We start from the raw sequence: 12,461 nt of genomic DNA, 5'->3' as shown, positions 1-12,461 counted from the left end.
ATTTTGCAGCCTCGTGCCAACGCAGGCATCCTTGTCTGCGTCGAGGAGAAGATGGTTTATGTGCAGGAAGGGGTCACTTACTGCAAATAAACAATCTTTGAATGGTGTTTTGTCATTCTATGTATTCTGCTTAATGCGGCACACATAGAAGTTACCAAATGTCATTTTCTAAAGGATTGTTTGTGTGTCGCCTTCCTGCACAAAAACAATCAATGCCCTTTTGATGTTTCTATGTATGGGGCACATCGCCGCCCACATGGAAACAGCAAAAACAAGGAGAAATAAAGCATTTATCCACGCTTCGCCTGTTTACGACCAGGTTTTCCCTGCTCTTAATTTCGGCGCTGCCTCCCAGGGCCGGCTCTAGGGCGGTGCCACCGGTGCGGCCGCACCGGGTACTGGCTTCGGGTGGGGCGTCATATTTATGTGGTTTTAAAAGCTCCTTTCTTCCAGACATTTTCAGGGGACAATGTAAATGTCAAGATAACTCCGGTGATTAATGTTCTTCTTAGAGAGAGATCGGAGGTTCCTCTAGTGGAAGTTGTGACTCGTGGTAAGGTAGCGCAGAGGGTTAATGTGCCTGCTGCAAAGAACGTGTACCATTCAGATCACAAAGCTCATATAATACAAATAGGTCAGTGGCTACTGCTATTTTCCAGAGAGATCCTTTTGTGACTTGCAGGTTATAAATTATAATCTTAAAATAGAACAGTGAGCGAACTGTCACCAAAGAGCGGCAGAAAAACGGCACTTTTTGAAAACAACAAGGGAACCCAAAGACGTCGGCAAGGGACCTTGGGAGTCAATATTACAGTGGTCCCTTACAAATAATAATGCTTAATCAATAAATATAGACGAAGTTGTTGCTATATTTGAAAGCGACATGCGCAGCCGGGCAGAGGTCTTGATAGTTACTTTTCAGTCAATTTAAAGCATGAATAACACACAAACAAGACGGGGCACGAGCCCGTACCCAGTCAATCACACGAGAAATATCAGAACAGGGAACAATTAAAGGGAACAAACAAAAGGGCTTAGGCAAGAGCTGAACGTTCTGTAAACTCGTTAATCGCACAGTTTTGATTATGAAACAGAACGATATTGACACCCTCACACTTTTAAAGGGCAAATAAATCATTCCATGTGTGTAAGGTGCTCATCGTTGTCGACGGCGTTTCGATCCGTTTGTTTGTTCCCTTTAATTGTTCCCTGTCCTGATATTTCGTGTGTGATTGATTGGGTACGGGCTCGTGCCCCGTCTTGTATATTGTGTGTTATTCATGTTTTACATGGACTGAAAAGAAAAAACCAAGACCTCTGCCCGGCTGGGCATGTCGCTTTCAAATATAGCAACGAGTCCATCTATATTTATTGATTAAGCATTATTATTTGTAAGGAACCACTGTTGCCTTAAGCATAAAAACGGCACGGCACAGATGAGAGCGTTATGATTTTATACGGTCATTCATTATGCGAATGTTGGAAATGGGTTCATTTGGATAGAAATCAATTCTGATTATTGAAAAGAACCCCCCACCATGGTGGTAAGTTTTAAATTCAGAGTTTGTGCTTCTCCAGACCAAGCACTGTTAAAAACCCTGCAGTCTACCAGAATGGATGACGCGACACCTTACCTTGGAGTCCTCTTTCTTATGTAACATTTACCATATACTAATCCACACACCTATGCTTGAGGGTGGAGTCTGCACGTCCCCGGGACAGGACCCTGAGCTCAGTGCACGTGCACCCGAGGGTGGAGTCTGCACGTCCCCGGGACAGGACCCTGAGCTCAGTGCACGTGCACCCGAGGGTGGAGTCTGCACGTCCCCGGGACAGGACCCTGAGCTCAGTGCACGTGCACCCGAGGGTGGAGTCTGCACGTCCCCGGGACAGGACCCTGAGCTCCGTGCACGTGCACCCGAGGGTGGAGTCTGCACGTCCCCAGGACCCTGAGCTCCGAGCACGTGCACCCGAGGGTGCAGTCTGCACGTCCCTGGGACAGGACCCTGAGCACAGTGCACGTGCACCGGAGGGTGGAGTCTGCACGTCCCCGGGACAGGACCCTGAGCACAGTGCACGTGCACCCGAGGGTGGAGTCTGCACGTCCCCAAGAGAGGACACTGAGCACAGTGCACGTGCACCCGAGGGTGGAGTCTGCACGTCCCCGGGACAGGACCCTGAGCACAGTGCACGTGCACCCGAGGGTGGAGTCTGCACGTCCCCAAGAGAGGACACTGAGCACAGTGCACGTGCACCCGAGGGTGGAGTCTGCACGTCCCCGGGACAGGACCCTGAGCACAGTGCACGTGCACCCGAGGGTGGAGTCTGCACGTCCCCAAGAGAGGACACTGAGCACAGTGCACGTGCACCGGAGGGTGGAGTCTGCACGTCCCCGGGACAGGACCCTGAGCACAGTGCACGTGCACCCGAGGGTGGAGTCTGCACGTCCCCAAGAGAGGACACTGAGCACAGTGCACGTGCACCCGAGGGTGGAGTCTGCACGTCCCCGGGACAGGACCCTGAGCACAGTGCACGTGCACCAGAGGGTGGAGTCTGCACGTCCCCAGGACCCCGAGCACAGTGCACGTGCACCGGAGAGTGCAGTCTGCACGTCCCAAGGACAGGACCCTGAGCACAGTGCACGTGCACGAGAGAGTGGAGTCTGCACGTCCCAAGGACAGGACCCTGAGCACAGTGCACGTGCACCAGAGGGTGGAGTCTGCACGTCCCAAGGACAGGACCCTGAGCTCAGAGCACGTGCTCCGGAGGGTGGAGTCTGCACGTCCCCGGGACTCTGAACACAGTGCACGTGCACCCGAGGGTGGAGTCTGCACGTCCCCAGGACCCTGAGCACAGTGCACGTGCACCTGAGGGTGGAGTCTGCACGTGCCCAGGACAGGACCCTGAGCACAGTGCACGTGCACCAGAGGGTGGAGTCTGCACGTCCCCGTGACAGGACACTGAGCACAGTGCACGTGCACCAGAGGGTGGAGTCTGCACGTCCCTAGGACAGGACCCTGAGCTCAGAGCACGTGCTCCTGAGGGTGGAGTCTGCACGTCCCCGGGACTCTGAGCACAGTGCACGTGCACCCGAGGGTGGAGTCTGCACGTCCCCAGGACCCTGAGCACAGTGCACGTGCACCCGAGGGTGGAGTCTGCACGTGCCCAGGACAGGACCCTGAGCACAGGGCACGTGCACCTGAGGGTTGAGTCTGCACGTCCCCGGGACAGGACCCTGAGCTCCGTGCACGTGCACCCGAGGGTGGAGTCTGCACGTGCCCAGGACAGGACCCTGAGCACAGGGCACGTGCACCCAAGGGTGGAGTCTGCACGTCCCCGGGACAGGACCCTGAGCACAGTGCACGTGCACCCAAGGGTGGAGTCTGCACGTCCCCGGGACAGGACCCTGAGCACAGTGCACGTGCACCCAAGGGTGGAGTCTGCACGTCCCCGGGACAGGACCCTGAGCACAGTGCACGTGCACCCAAGGGTGGAGTCTGCACGTCCCCAGGACAGGACCCTGAGCACAGTGCACGTGCACCTGAGGGTGGAGTCTGCACGTGCCCAGGACAGGACCCTGAGCACAGTGCACGTGCACCTGAGGGTGGAGTCTGCACGTGCCCAGGACAGGACCCTGAGCACAGTGCACGTGCACCTGAGGGTGGAGTCTGCACGTGCCCAGGACAGGACCCTGAGCACAGTGCACGTGCTCCGGAGGGTGGATTTTGCATGTCCCCGAGAAACCAGTCCTGCGGGTCAGCCCCCCGCCCCCGCCCCCCCACACGCACCAGGACTCCAGCCTCAGGTCACTGCCCCCTTCGCCTAAAGGAAAGAGTAAACCGGTTTAACAAGAGGGTGAGGTCTGTGAGGGTGTGACCAGCACAAGAAGAGCTCACTGAGGGCTGCAAAGAGGCACCTTGAGAGCTGCCCCCTCAAAGAGGCACCCTGAGAGCTGCACCCTCAAAGAGGCACCCTGAGAGCTTCCCCCACAAAGAGGCACCCTGAGAGCTGCCCCCTCAAAGAGGCACCCTGAGAGCTGCCCCCACAAAGAGGCACCCTGAGAGCTTCCCCCACAAAGAGGCACCCTGAGAGCTGCCCCCTCAAAGAGGCACCCTGAGAGCTGCCCCCACAAAGAGGCACCCTGAGAGCTTCCCCCACAAAGAGGCACCCTGAGAGCTGCACCCTGAGAGCTGCCCCCTCAAAGAGGCACCCTGAGAGCTGCACCCTGAGAGCTTCCCCCACAAAGAGGCACCCTGAGAGCTGCCCCCTCAAAGAGGCACCCTGAGAGCTGCACCCTCAAAGAGGCACCCTGAGAGCTTCCCCCACAAAGAGGCACCCTGAGAGCTGCCCCCTCAAAGAGGCACCCTGAGAGCTGCCCCCACAAAGAGGCACCCTGAGAGCTTCCCCCACAAAGAGGCACCCTGAGAGCTGCCCCCTCAAAGAGGCACCCTGAGAGCTGCCCCCACAAAGAGGCACCCTGAGAGCTTCCCCCACAAAGAGGCACCCTGAGAGCTGCACCCTGAGAGCTGCCCCCTCAAAGAGGCACCCTGAGAGCTGCCCCCTCAGAGGCACCCTGAGAGCTGCCCCCTCAAAGAGGCACCCTGAGAGCTGCCCCTCAAAGAGGCACCCTGAGAGCTGCCCCTCAAAGAGGCACCCTGAGAGCTGCACCCTGAGAGCTGCCCCCTCAAAGAGGCACCCTGAGAGCTGCCCCCTCAGAGGCACCCTGAGAGCTGCCCCCTCAAAGAGGCACCCTGAGAGCTGCCCCTCAAAGAGGCACCCTGAGAGCTGCCCCCACAAAGAGGCACCCTGAGAGCTGCACCCTGAGAGCTGCCCCCTCAAAGAGGCACCCTGAGAGCTTCCCCCACAAAGAGGCACCCTGAGAGCTTCCCCCACAAAGAGGCACCCTGAGAGCTGCACCCTGAGAGCTGCCCCCTCAAAGAGGCACCCTGAGAGCTGCCCCCTCAGAGGCACCCTGAGAGCTGCCCCCTCAAAGAGGCACCCTGAGAGCTGCCCCCTCAGAGGCACCCTGAGAGCTGCCCCCTCAGAGGCACCCTGAGAGCTGCCCCCTCAGAGGCACCCTGAGAGCTGCCCCCTCAAAGAGGCACCCTGAGAGCTGCCCCCTCAGAGGCACCCTGAGAGCTGCCCCCTCAGAGGCACCCTGAGAGCTGCACCCTCAGAGGCACCCTGAGAGCTGCCCCCTCAAAGAGGCACCCTGAGAGCTGCCCCTCAAAGAGGCACCCTGAGAGCTGCACCCTGAGAGCTGCCCCCTCAAAGAGGCACCCTGAGAGCTGCCCCCTCAAAGAGGCACCCTGAGAGCTGCCCCCTCAAAGAGGCACCCTGAGAGCTGCCCCCTCAAAGAGGCACCCTGAGAGCTGCCCCTCAAAGAGGCACCCTGAGAGCTGCCCCCTCAAAGAGGCACCCTGAGAGCTGCCCCTCAAAGAGGCACCCTGAGAGCTGCACCCTGAGAGCTGCCCCCTCAAAGAGGCACCCTGAGAGCTGCCCCTCAAAGAGGCACCCTGAGAGCTGCACCCTGAGAGCTGCCCCCTCAAAGAGGCACCCTGAGAGCTGCCCCCTCAGAGGCACCCTGAGAGCTGCACCCTGAGAGCTGCCCCCTCAAAGAGGCACCCTGAGAGCTGCCCCCTCAAAGAGGCACCCTGAGAGCTGCCCCCTCAAAGAGGCACCCTGAGAGCTCACTGAGAGCTGCCCCCTCAAAGAGGCACCCTGAGAGCTGCCCTTCAAAGAGGCACCCTGAGAGCTGCACCCTCAAAGAGGCACCCTGAGAGCTGCACCCTGAGAGCTGCCCCCTCAAAGAGACACCCTGAGAGCTGCCCCCTCAAAGAGGCACCCTGAGAGCTTCCCCCACAAAGAGGCACCCTGAGAGCTGCACCCTGAGAGCTGCCCCCTCAAAGAGGCACCCTGAGAGCTGCCCCCTCAGAGGCACCCTGAGAGCTGCCCCCTCAAAGAGGCACCCTGAGAGCTGCCCCTCAAAGAGGCACCCTGAGAGCTGCCCCCACAAAGAGGCACCCTGAGAGCTGCACCCTGAGAGCTGCCCCCTCAAAGAGGCACCCTGAGAGCTTCCCCCACAAAGAGGCACCCTGAGAGCTTCCCCCAAAAAGAGGCACCCTGAGAGCTGCACCCTGAGAGCTGCCCCCTCAAAGAGGCACCCTGAGAGCTGCCCCCTCAGAGGCACCCTGAGAGCTGCCCCCTCAAAGAGGCACCCTGAGAGCTGCCCCTCAAAGAGGCACCCTGAGAGCTGCACCCTGAGAGCTGCCCCCTCAAAGAGGCACCCTGAGAGCTGCCCCCTCAGAGGCACCCTGAGAGCTGCCCCCTCAAAGAGGCACCCTGAGAGCTGCCCCTCAAAGAGGCACCCTGAGAGCTGCACCCTGAGAGCTGCCCCCTCAAAGAGGCACCCTGAGAGCTGCCCCCTCAGAGGCACCCTGAGAGCTGCCCCCTCAAAGAGGCACCCTGAGAGCTGCCCCTCAAAGAGGCACCCTGAGAGCTGCACCCTGAGAGCTGCCCCCTCAAAGAGGCACCCTGAGAGCTGCCCCTCAAAGAGGCACCCTGAGAGCTGCACCCTGAGAGCTGCCCCCTCAAAGAGGCACCCTGAGAGCTGCCCCTCAAAGAGGCACCCTGAGAGCTGCACCCTCAAAGAGGCACCCTGAGAGCTGCCCCCTCAAAGAGGCACCCTGAGAGCTGCACCCTGAGAGCTGCCCCCTCAAAGAGGCACCCTGAGAGCTGCCCCCTCAGAGGCACCCTGAGAGCTGCCCCCTCAAAGAGGCACCCTGAGAGCTGCCCCTCAAAGAGGCACCCTGAGAGCTGCCCCCTCAAAGAGGCACCCTGAGAGCTGCCCCCTCAGAGGCACCCTGAGAGCTGCACCCTGAGAGCTGCCCCCTCAAAGAGGCACCCTGAGAGCTGCCCCCTCAAAGAGGCACCCTGAGAGCTGCCCCCTCAAAGAGGCACCCTGAGAGCTCACTGAGAGCTGCCCCCTCAAAGAGGCACCCTGAGAGCTGCCCTTCAAAGAGGCACCCTGAGAGCTGCACCCTCAAAGAGGCACCCTGAGAGCACACTGAGAGCTGCCCCCTCAAAGAGGCACCCTGAGAGCTGCCCTTCAAAGAGGCACCCTGAGAGCTGCACCCTCAAAGAGGCACCCTGAGAGCTGCACCCTGAGAGCTGCCCCTCAAAGAGACACCCTGAGAGCTGCCCCCTCAAAGAGGCACCCTGAGAGCTGCCCCCTCAAAGAGGCACCCTGAGAGCTCACTGAGAGCTGCCCCCTCAAAGAGGCACCCTGAGAGCTGCCCTTCAAAGAGGCACTCTGAGAGCTGCACCCTCAAAGAGGCACCCTGAGAGCTGCACCCTGAGAGCTGCCCCCTCAAAGAGACACCCTGAGAGCTGCACCCTGAGAGCTGCCCCCTCAAAGAGGCACCCTGAGAGCTGCCCCCTCAAAGAGGCACCCTGAGAGCTGCCACCTCAAAGAGGCACCCTGAGAGCTGCCCCCTCAAAGAGGCACCCTGAGAGCTGCCCCCACAAAGAGGCACCCTGAGAGCTGCCCCCTCAAAGAGGCACCCTGAGAGCTGCCCCCTCAGAGGCACCCTGAGAGCTGCAGGGTGGGAGCATCAGAGGTCAGGGTGGGAGCATCAGAGGTCAGGGTGGGAGCATCAGAGGTCAGGGTGGGGGCATCAGAGGGTCAGGGTGGGGGCATCAGAGGTCAGGGTGGGGGCATCAGAGGTCAGGGTGGGGGCATCAGAGGTCAGGGTGGGGGCATCAGAGGTCAGGGTGGGGGCATCAGAGGTCAGGGTGGGAGCATCAGAGGTCAGGGTGGGAGCATCAGAGGTCAGGGTGGGAGCATCAGAGGTCAGGGTGGGGGCATCAGAGGGTCAGGGTGGGGGCATCAGAGGTCAGGGTGGGGGCATCAGAGGTCAGGGTGGGAGCATCAGAGGTCAGGGTGGGAGCATCAGAGGTCAGGGTGGGAGCATCAGAGGTCAGGGTGGGAGCATCAGAGGTCAGGGAGGGAGCATCAGAGGGTCACTGGAGCATCAGAGGTCAGGGTGGGAGCATCAGAGGGTCAGGGTGGGAGCATCAGAGGGTCAGGGTGGGAGCATCGGAGGGTCAGGGTGGGAGCATCGGAGGGTCAGGGTGGGAGCAGCAGAGGTCAGGGTGGGAGCATCAGAGGTCAGGGTGGGAGCATCAGAGGTCAGGGTGGGAGCATCAGAGGTCAGGGATGGAGCATCAGAGGTCAGGGATGGAGCATCAGAGGTCAGGGATGGAGCATCAGAGGGTCAGGGTGGGAGCATCAGAGGTCAGGGTGGGAGCATCAGAGGGTCAGGGTGGGAGCATCAGAGGGTCAGGGTGGGAGCATCAGAGGTCAGGGATGGAGCATCAGAGGTCAGGGATGGAGCATCAGAGGTCAGGGTGGGAGCATCAGAGGTCAGGGATGGAGCATCAGAGGTCAGGGTGGGAGCATCAGAGGGTCAGGGTGGGAGCATCAGAGGTCAGGGATGGAGCATCAGAGGTCAGGGATGGAGCATCAGAGGTCAGGGTGGGAGCATCAGAGGTCAGGGTGGGAGCATCAGAGGTCAGGGTGGGAGCATCAGAGGTCAGGGATGGAGCATCAGAGGTCAGGGATGGAGCATCAGAGGGTCAGGGTGGGAGCATCAGAGGTCAGGGTGGGAGCATCAGAGGTCAGGGTGGGAGCATCAGAGGTCAGGGTGGGAGCATCAGAGGTCAGGGTGGGAGCATCAGAGGTCAGGGATGGAGCATCAGAGGGTCAGGGTGGGAGCATCAGAGGGTCAGGGTGGGAGCATCAGAGGGTCAGGGTGGGAGCATCAGAGGGTCAGGGTGGGAGCATCAGAGGGTCAGGGTGGGAGCATCAGAGGTCAGGGATGGAGCATCAGAGGTCAGGGTGGGAGCATCAGAGGGTCAGGGTGGGAGCATCAGAGGGTCAGGGTGGGAGCATCAGAGGGTCAGGGTGGGAGCATCAGAGGGTCAGGGTGGGAGCATCAGAGGGTCAGGGTGGGAGCATCAGAGGGTCAGGGCGGGAGCATCAGAGGGTCAGGGCGGGAGCATCAGAGGTCAGGGCGGGAGCATCAGAGGTCAGGACGGGAGCATCAGAGGTCAGGGCGGGAGCATCAGAGGTCAGGGATGGAGCATCAGAGGTCAGGGATGGAGCATCAGAGGTCAGGGATGGAGCATCAGAGGTCAGGGATGGAGCATCAGAGGTCAGGGTGGGAGCATCAGGGGTCAGGGTGGGAGCATCAGAGGGTCAGGGTGGGAGCATCAGAGGTCAGGGTGGGAGCATCAGAGGTCAGGGTGGGAGCATCAGGGGTCAGGGTGGGAGCATCAGGGGTCAGGGTGGGAGCATCAGGGGTCAGGGTGGGAGCATCAGGGGTCAGGGTGGGAGCATCAGGGGTCAGGGTGGGAGCATCAGAGGGTCAGGGTGGGAGCATCAGAGGGTCAGGGTGGGAGCATCAGAGGGTCAGGGTGGGAGCATCAGAGGGTCAGGGTGGGAGCATCAGAGGGTCAGGGTGGGAGCATCAGAGGGTCAGGGTGGGAGCATCAGAGGGTCAGGGTGGGAGCATCAGAGGGTCAGGGTGGGAGCATCAGAGGTCACGGGAGCATCAGAGGTCAGGGTGGGAGCATCAGAGGGTCAGGGTGGGAGCATCAGAGGGTCAGGGTGGGAGCATCAGAGGGTCAGGGTGGGAGCATCAGAGGGTCAGGTTGGGAGCATCAGAGGGTCAGGGATGGAGCATCAGAGGGTCAGGGTGGGAGCATCAGAGGTCACGGGAGCATCAGAGGTCAGGGTGGGGGCATCAGAGGTCAGGGTGGGGGCATCAGAGGGTCAGGGTGGGAGCATCAGAGGGTCAGGTTGGGAGCATCAGAGGGTCAGGGTGGGAGCATCAGAGGTCACGGGAGCATCAGAGGGTCAGGGTGGGAGCATCAGAGGGTCAGGGTGGGAGCATCAGAGGGTCAGGGTGGGAGCATCAGAGGGTCAGGGTGGGAGCATCAGAGGGTCAGGGTGGGAGCATCAGAGGGTCAGGGTGGGAGCATCAGAGGGTCAGGGTGGGAGCATCAGAGGGTCAGGGTGGGAGCATCGGAGGTCAGGGTGGGAGCATCAGAGGTCACGGGAGCATCAGAGGTCAGGGTGGGAGCATCAGAGGTCAGGGTGGGAGCATCAGAGGTCAGGGTGGGAGCATCAGAGGTCAGGGTGGGAGCATCAGAGGTCAGGGTGGGAGCATCAGAGGTCAGGGATGGAGCATCAGAGGTCAGGGATGGAGCATCAGAGGGCTACTGATCCGGAGTGTGTTCTTGATACCTCTCCCCCCTCTCCCCTCCCTCCTCTCACCTGCCCCCCCTCACCTGCCCCCCCCCTCACCTGCGCCCTCTGCCCCCCCTCGTGTCCCCCCTCTCTCACCTGCTTCCCCCCCGTCGCCCCCCCCCCCCCGCTCACCTGCCGCCCCCCCCCTCGCTCACCTGCTGCCCCCCTCCCTCTCACCTGCTGCCCCCCTCCCTCTCACCTGCCGCCCCCTGCCCCCCTCTTGTCCCCCCCTCTCACCTGCCGACCCCCCCCCCGCTCACCTGCCGCCCCCTGCCCCCCCCTGTCCCCCCTCCCTCTCACCTGCCGCCCCCCCCTCTCCTGCCCCCCCCTGTCCCCCCTCCCTCTCACCTGCCGCCCCCCCCTCTCCTGCCCCCCCCTGTCCCCCCTCCCTCTCACCTGCCGCCCCCCCTCTCCTGCCCCCCCTGTCCCCCCTCCCTCTCACCTGCCGCCCCCCCCTCTCCTGCCCCCCCCTCGTCCCCCCCTCTCTCACCTGCCGCCCCCCCCTCTCCTGCCCCCCCCTGTCCCCCCTCCCTCTCACCTGCCGCCCCCCCCTCTCCTGCCCCCCCCTGTCCCCCCTCCCTCTCACCTGCCGCCCCCCCTCTCCTGCCCCCCCTGTCCCCCCTCCCTCTCACCTGCCGCCCCCCCTCTCCTGCCCCCCCTGTCCCCCCTCCCTCTCACCTGCCGCCCCCCCCTCTCCTGCCCCCCCCTCGTCCCCCCCTCTCTCACCTGCCGCCCCCCCCTCTCCTGCCCCCCCCTGTCCCCCCTCCCTCTCACCTGCCGCCCCCCCCTCTCCTGCCCCCCCCTGTCCCCCCTCCCTCTCACCTGCCGCCCCCCCTCTCCTGCCCCCCCTGTCCCCCCTCCCTCTCACCTGCCGCCCCCCCCTCTCCTGCCCCCCCCTGTCCCCCCTCCCTCTCACCTGCCGCCCCCCCCTCTCCTGCCCCCCCCTCGTCCCCCCCTCTCTCACCTGCCGCCCCCCCCTCTCCTGCCCCCCCCTCGTCCCCCCCTCTCTCACCTGCCGCCCCCTGGCCCCGCCCCGGCTCCTCCATCCAGCTCAGGTGTTTTCTGCTCAGGGTCACACGGTGGCTCCGGCTCTTCAGGCGGAGCAGGGAGTGGAAGGAGTCCGGCTCCGGCCCGGGGTCCGGGGCCCCCTCCGGGGCGGGCTCCATGGGGTCGGTTCAGACCACCAGTGTCGCCCCCTCCCGGGGGGACGGGTCGGTGCGGACCGGGATCACGGGGGATCCTTCTCTGGGTCGGTTCTACGGTGATCTCTGCTCCCGGAGCCTCCGCGGTCCCGGTTGCACCTGTGCCCGGAAGAGGCAGGTGATCCTGGGCCCCTCCCGGGGGCGGGGGCTGGAGCTGTGCGACCGGATCCGGCCCTCCCTGCCTCGGCCCGGGGCGGATCCAGCCACGGCGGGGACTGGAGGAGAGGCCTGGCTGACTCTGCCCATCCCTGCCTGCTGGCCTCTCAGTGCAGGGTCTGACACCGGCTGACTCTGCCCAGGCCTGCTGGCCTCTCAGGTGAGGGTCTGACACTGACTGACTGCTGGCCTCTCAGAGGGTCTGACACTGACTGACTCTGCCCCAGGCCTGCTGGCCTCTCAGAGGAGGGTCTGACACTGACTGACTGCTGGCCTCTCAGAGGGTCTGACACTGACTGACTCTGCCCCGACCCTGCCTGCTGGCCTCTCAGAGGAGGGTCTGACATGTTACTGACACTCCCTCAGGCCTGCTGGCCTCTCAGGTGAGGGTCTGCCCCTGACTGACTCTGCCCCGGCCCTGCTGGCCTCTCAGAGGAGGAACCTTTAAGTCCCACGGGGATCCCGACGCTACAGGGTCCGCGGAGCACAGGAGTGGCTGCAGTCGTCTCCCTCTCCTTCGTTTGCTGTTGCCCATAAGGTGGTTTGATGTCACCCTGTGGGGTTTACTGGCACCCTGGAAGGTGACTTTGTTGCCCTTTGTGGTGGCTTGGAGTCAGTCACCCTGTGGGGTTTGTTGTCACTCTGTGGGTTTGTTGTCACCCTGTGGGTTTGTTGTCACTTTTGGGTTTTGTTGACACCCTGTGGGTTTTGTTAACACCCTGTGGGGTTTGTTGTCACCCTGTGGGGTTTGTTGACACCCTGTGGGTTTTGTTGTCACCCTGTAGGGTTTG

The 12,461-nt window shown here is 62.3% G+C and overlaps 1 protein-coding gene across 1 annotated transcript in view; it reads right to left on the bottom strand.

Moving 5' to 3' along the window:
• Positions 1–11,640, bottom strand: part of LOC144785719 (ceramide kinase-like) — a 73,129-nt gene extending 61,489 nt beyond the window's left edge. The window contains exon 1 of the mRNA XM_078664504.1: positions 11,325–11,640. Within this exon, the coding sequence (XP_078520630.1) occupies positions 11,325–11,478 (154 nt within the window). The 5' untranslated portion in view covers positions 11,479–11,640. The remainder of the gene's footprint in view (positions 1–11,324) is intronic.
• Positions 11,641–12,461: the final 821 nt, after the last annotated feature.

This window comes from Lissotriton helveticus, chromosome 10 (assembly GCF_964261635.1).
Source record: "Lissotriton helveticus chromosome 10, aLisHel1.1, whole genome shotgun sequence".
NCBI classification, from domain to species: Eukaryota; Metazoa; Chordata; class Amphibia; order Caudata; family Salamandridae; genus Lissotriton; species Lissotriton helveticus.
This window is presented reverse-complemented; position numbering and strand designations above follow the sequence as displayed.